Raw genomic sequence first — 6,906 nt, 5'->3', positions numbered from 1 at the left:
CATTGTCAATTATCAAAATCTTTCATGTCGTAACATGAAATACAAATTTCTATGCCAGTAACAAATAATTCAGCTAATGCGTAGCGATAAGTTGACTGTAGTAGGCCTTTTTTACGCATCTGGCGGTGATGTCGCCGTTCTTACCTACCTACTATATTTGGCCCGTTATGAGCTAACGATTTTTGTTAACAACTTAAAAACTAAGCTTTTGACGATGTTTTGCAAGATAAAAATGTCTTAGAATTTTGTATTTTGAAGGACAAATGATTATTCTGAACTAACCTGTATATATGATGATATTAATTAATATAATTTTATACAGACAATCTAAAATAAAGTATATATATTTTGCAAAATTATATAAATGTTTATTTTTCCTTGTTATTTTATTTTCTACGCACGTAATTTCATATTATACGTATAATTAAAATTCTTAGTGTGCGAAGAAGAGTAAACTGCGAAACATTTCTTAATCCTTTGTTAATTTATCCTATGATAAAATTAGTTAGTCGAGCGCTATACCTAAATAATGAATAAATGACACAAAGACAGAAAAATATAAATATATTAAATGGACAAAGATTAAAATCATAATAGTATTAGAATAATAGAATATTATTCGCATTATTCTGATAATTTCCTTTCAATTTTTTTTTTCATGAAGACAATAAACGTCAATGTGAAGCACAAATCATGTTTAACGAGGAGCATTTACAACTTTTATAATCTTAGATCTAGATATAAGAATCTTATAAACAACGAATTTTTGTGGAATTATTAATTTATTGGATGTATCGAAGAACATGAAGATTGGTAACTGTTACTAACTGGTAATAGAGAAAGTGAATACATCGTTTCTCCATCATTTAATATTTTTACTATTCGTTATATTCCCACTTGAACTTGTAACAACTGTTAGTGAGAACAAAATCAAGGAATTTCTCCCTATAAGTTAGGTAAAGTCAAATGGAGTTATTGAAGTTTATTAACAAATTTAATTTTTAAAATCGACTTTTTTCACAGAAAGATTTTAAATTGTGATATTGGAAAGTTGTGGTAAATTAAACTACAGTTTCAAAATCGCGCGCACGCGTTGACAATTTTGTACATACTATATAATTTATAAGATCCCCAACAAAATATAAATGATAAAAATAAAAAATTGGGACCCTTTCCTATATATGTGGGAGAATTATTCCTTTATTTATATATTATTACTCTCGGGCATAATTATCATAACGTTCAGATGATCAACATTTTTCTCTGATCTTTGTCTTTTTTTCCTTCTCTTTTTAACATAAATTGTATTCTGTTATCCTCGTATAGAGATACGTCGACCGTGGCGCTTGTAAGTCATATTTCGCTATAGCGGTTGACTATCAAAGATACATCAAATATCAAACGAGGTTCTGTTAAACACTCATTCATACACACATACACACACGCATACACACGCGCGCGCTCATCCATACACGAGACGAAAATATACAAAATAAATAATACAAGAATTACAAGAATCCAAATCGTGAAGAAAATATTTGATGTTGATAGTTCCGATATCTTGACAGGAAACATAGACATGATAGTAGAATTGTATTGCCAGTTACATTATACCATTACGCGGTATACTCTTCTCATTTTCGGAGTAAATGGAATTTAAAAAAAATATGGAACGAAGACAGCGTCGTGTGTTACGTTTTATCACGCTCGCAATTTACAATTAAATCACAGATGGTACGCGCGTGGTACAGTACAGTACGGTACAGTACGACGATGATAAATAAAAAGAGATTGTACACAGATCGGCATTAATGAAGTCTCTTTTAGGAATAAATATTTATACTCAATGCACTTTACGCGTGATATTATCTACATTTGACGTTGTTTGTCACGTAATACATCAACTTACCGAACGACTAATCGACGGGCAGATTACGCTAAATGTGCTCAGAGCATATAGAATATAATCTCAGCGCTCGTGCGTGTATTTGACATGAGATACTACTCTTGATATTTGTACCTTAAAGGACTATATTAATGCCTGTGTATTAGTTGATATTATGCTATAATATATTGTTCTCAGTATAACATACGAGAAACATTGTTTTTTTTTTTTCGATAAGAATATGCGAGTGTACAAATATATGCGCGGACACTGCGGTCGTTTTTTATTTACCCAATTAATCGATCGATTAATCGTTCGTTGATCGGTAACTAATTTTTCGTCGATATCTTAGCATATTTTTATTTTTCCGATACTTAGCAATAATAACAGTGATAAAGGATTGCTGAAGTGTTTTGTTTATACCAATTCCGCTGTTTTGCTTTTATTTTTATTTTATATTTTGTATTCTTTTTTAGCGTTTTACTCATCACGTATATTTGCTATCGCAGTTTCGGCAACAATATGCCTGAGAGGAAAAAACAAAAAAATAACATTCAATTATTGATACATTGTCGAACAACAAGAATCAACAAAAGTAAATTAATAATTACCAGTTGACTCTACATAGTGTTCTCTTGACGATTTTGGAACAATATAGTCTCTTCAAAAATATATTGTTTTAGTACTTCTTTTGGAAGATCATCTAACTCCATGTCAAATTTAAACGGTTCCTCCGCCACAGGCTAGAAAGTAACATTAATACAGATTAGAAATGCGTTTTTAAAGTAATAACCGCAATTGCTATATTGTAAAATTTACCTCATCGGCAGGATCGTAATATTGCTCTAAATAAGGATGCGCAAGTGCATCTTCTACTACGATACGTTTGTTGGGATTAAATGTCAACATTTTATCTAAAAGATCCAAAGCTCTTGGGTCAGCATTTGGAAATAGACTTGTCCATGGTACCTTTGGTTTATAAGGCAATGATTGTAGGTAATTACGTGCCTGAAATGACAATATTTTAGCGCTACTCTGTTATAGACAAAAAAATAAGTTAGAAAACAAAAAGCACAAAATATTCGAATATAGTATATTCTAGAATTAAACTCAAAATGATTTGAAAGCGTGAGAGTAGTTAGTACTTTCTCATTTATAATGCATTCAAGATCCTCCGGAGAAGGTGAGCCGAGAACACCGAGAATATGATTCAATTGATCTAGATAATGTTTCCCGGGGAATATCGCTCGTCTCGAGAGCATTTCTGCTAAGATGCAACCTACCGACCAAATGTCTATAGACTTGGTGTAACCCTGAATAAAAAAAGATACGTGTTATAACGTAATACGTAAACTATCTTTCATTTTATCAAGTATATGCTTTAACAAGGTTTTCGTTACAAGGATTAATACCTTGGAATTAAGCATAATTTCGGGAGCTCTGTACCATCTTGTTGCCACATACTCCGTAAGAAAACCTGCATGATTGTGCTCCGGATCCGCAACTCTCGCTAAACCAAAGTCGCAGATCTTAAGGTCACAAGTGGTATTTAACAATAAATTACTTGGTTTTAGATCTCTATGTAGTACATTTGCTGAGTGTATGTATTTCAACCCTCGCAATATTTGGTACAGAAAATAACATATATGATCGTTACTAATTGCCTGAAATAAAAATTTATATTTGGACATAATTGTTGTGTCTACATGTCGCCCTGTTTCTTAAAGTTATACTACGCCAAATCTTATATGTCTTAACATTATAAGTGGGGTTACTTGTATAAATTTTCAACTTTATATTATACAGGCTGTCTCAGAACAACTTTCAATGCTCTCGCGGAAGCATTGTACAAATTAATGATTAATTAAAGAAAATTGGCAAATGGTCAGTCGCATAATATATTGTTTTCTAATTACTAACCAAAAATCTACAAAGTTATTAGGAAAAAGGTAAAGGACTTTTTTGTTCAGTTTGAATTAATAATATAATATACCTATATGTTGACTTAATAATAATAATATACAAACACACGGCGGCAGATGTTGCTACTACGTCTACCATATTTCGCGTAATTAATCACAAATTTTCTTTAATTAATATTTCAATAATTATTGCAATAAATATCACAAAACGATATAGGACTTATATATTCATCTTAATCCTCTACGAGGATTTTGGAGGTTGTTCTAGGACATCTTGTATATGTGTAAAGTTAACAAATCGTAGGAAACAATAGTAAATGAATATTAAGATTTATATGACAGCTGATGTAGACAGGTAATAATTCCGCCATGCTACGATTAGTGAACGTTTTCCATCAAGGATATACTGTGCCATACTGTGTAAAGTGCTTGTTTAAGCAATTTAGTTTTTTAATATAACAAACTTAATGAATATTTCAAAGTACATTATGATTTCCCATCTTTATTGTTATAAATTATTATAAATATTTTTAGTATAATCTTAAGTTTGATTTAAGACGATTTTAAATAAACAATAATAATAATTTCGTTAGCAATAAAACATCACTGAATTAAGCCACTTACAGGGTATATCCAATAATTAATATCTAATAATTAACAATACAACGTTCATGTACAAGTGGATAAGTGTACAAATATCAATATCAAATTGAATAAAAGTGTTTAATCATATCTTAAGTTTCATAATAGTTACGAATTAATTAAAACATATCAGCAAATAAATAGTAGAAGAATAAGTTATATAGGCATGGTCTCATAGAAAATGTATCGAAAGTTTTTAATAGAAAATAATTGGAATATTATTTATAATATCAACGACCTCACCGATTTTAACGATGTTGAAATATGTTAGAGGGGGAAGGTTTATAAATAAAATCTAGGTTTCTAGATAAAAGATGGTCGCATATTGTTAAAAAGTTTCATAAATTGAACATAATGTTTGTACACAGTGTACATTGAAATATGATAAACAGTATATATATTAGGTGGTAAACTTAGTTCCTGCGGTTTTTTTGTTTAAAAAACTCATTTATTTCGACATCAAAAGCAAAAAATACATTAATCGAAGTATTTTCCCTCGCTAGCTATACATTTTTCCCATCTTTCGGGCAACGCGTAGATTCCGCGACGATAGAACGATTGGTCTTTTGATGCAATCCATTCGTCGATCCATTTTCGCACATCCTCGTAATTTCTGAAGTGTGTATCCACCAAGCCGTGCTGCATCGACCGGAACAAGTAATAGTCCGAAGGAGCTAAGTCTGGTGAATACGCTGGGTGCGGGAGAACTTCCCACTCGAGCTGCATCAGTGTTTCTTTGACGGCTTTGGCAACGTGTGGTCGAGCGTTGTCGTGCAAAAGCATGACTTTACGTCGATTGCTGGCTACTGCTGGCCTTTTTTCCAACAATGCTTCATTCAGACGGTTTAATTGTGATTGATATCGATCCCCCGTGATACTTTCGTTCGGTCTGAGTAGCTCATAATAAACGACGCCGTGCATATCCCACCAAATGCAAAGCATTGCTTTGTGGCCATGAATATTTCTCTTTGGTGTGGATGTCGATGGTTGGCCAGGGTCTACCCATGATTTTCTTCGTTTAGGATTATCGAAGTATATCCATTTTTCATCGCCAGTCACTATGCGCCACAAAAAACTCTTCTTTTTCTGCCTGGCGAGCAGAGAAATAGAGATGTTTAAGCGATTCGCAATGGCATTTGCGGTTAATTCGTGTGGTACCCATTTTCCCTCCTTTTGAATTTTTCCCATTGCATGTAGACGTTTGGAAACAGCCATCGGAGTAACATTTAATGCTGCAGACAATTCTTGGAGCGTTTGAGTAGAGTTTTCGTCCAATAATGCCTGCAAATCGGTGCCTTCAAACTTTTTCGGTTGGCCTGAGCGTTCTTTATCATTGACATCAAAATCACCACTCTTAAATCGCTGAAACCATACTTGGCATGTTCTTTCCGATGGAGCATAATTGCCATAAGCTTCGAAAAGCAATTTATGAGCTGCAGCTGCAGTTTTTTTCAAGTCAAAGTAATAAAGCAGCACATGTCGAAAAAACAACTTATCACGTTCCACATTTAATCAAAAGAAAAAATAGCACTGCTCGCTTAAATGAATCTCTTCGCACTGAATTTTATTGACAAATTTATTGACAATCTAACCTCTAAAATGCAGCTAGTTTCAGATGTAAAAATAAATTACACCTACAACTAACGTCATCTAACTGTGAGCCGCAGGAACTAAGTTTACCACCTAATATATACGTGGGGGTGCGACACCGCTTTTCCCCAAAAAGAACTAACTTAAACCTAACCTATTCCTCTATACATTTTTGATAAAAATACGAAACAGAAAATCCATCTATAAACTTAATCTTGACATGTTATCAAGAATATATCCCTGAGTAACATTCAAACAATTTTTATATTCATTCTTTGTATTTTTTGTATTCTTATATTATTTCTCATTGAGAAACTATGTGCAAAAATATAAAAAATGGGTTAAGTTAAATTAGTTTTTTTTATGAAGAGTGCAAAAGCGGAGGCTCTCCTCCGCGCATATACGTATACTGTCTATAAAATTATTTTCATATTCGAGGCGATTTTCAGAAGCTACATTTCTTACTTTCCTCTTGTTACGCAGTGAGAGCCTCTGACGGGATTGACGGTCACGGCTCTCTGCTTCAAGGCTGTTGACATTATGAAGCGTATTTATGTAATGCCTACCAAAGATGCGTTTGAAAAGCACGTTGATTAGCGTTAAAGGGATGCTGAAGCTTTACCGACAGAACACTGAAATTTTTCTACAAAGCGCAAAGTTTACGTCGTATTGGTTACACAGAATTACAAATGTTTTTACGCAAGAAAAATACGTACAAAAATAAATAGGAGTATTGTTAGATATGTGACAAAAACAAACAAAAAACTTTCAAATCTCAAGTTGTCAGTTAGCGTGATATTTGCCTAATTCAAAAGTTCCATAGCTTGTACATACCGAAAGTATGGATGCTTCAAACAGAAAAATTTG

General features: G+C 32.8%; 1 protein-coding gene across 1 annotated transcript in view; it reads right to left on the bottom strand.

The window, feature by feature from the left end:
• Positions 1–906: 906 nt before the first annotated feature.
• The window catches only part of LOC116853389 (mitogen-activated protein kinase 1), a 97,935-nt gene continuing 91,935 nt past the window's right edge, over positions 907–6,906 (bottom strand). The window contains exons 4-8 of the mRNA XM_032834456.1: positions 3,298–3,549; positions 3,031–3,198; positions 2,705–2,893; positions 2,497–2,628; positions 907–2,411 (exon numbers count right to left, since the gene is read on the bottom strand). Coding sequence (XP_032690347.1) covers positions 2,506–2,628; positions 2,705–2,893; positions 3,031–3,198; positions 3,298–3,549 — 732 coding nt within the window. The 3' untranslated portion in view covers positions 907–2,411; positions 2,497–2,505. The remainder of the gene's footprint in view (positions 2,412–2,496; positions 2,629–2,704; positions 2,894–3,030; positions 3,199–3,297; positions 3,550–6,906) is intronic.

This window comes from Odontomachus brunneus, unplaced genomic scaffold (assembly GCF_010583005.1).
Source record: "Odontomachus brunneus isolate Ranch 3 - 2012 unplaced genomic scaffold, Obru_v1 Obru_scaffold_312, whole genome shotgun sequence".
In the NCBI taxonomy this organism is placed as follows: domain Eukaryota; kingdom Metazoa; phylum Arthropoda; class Insecta; order Hymenoptera; family Formicidae; genus Odontomachus; species Odontomachus brunneus.
The sequence above is the reverse complement of the archived record's forward strand: the minus strand, read 5'-3'. Positions and strand labels throughout refer to the sequence as shown.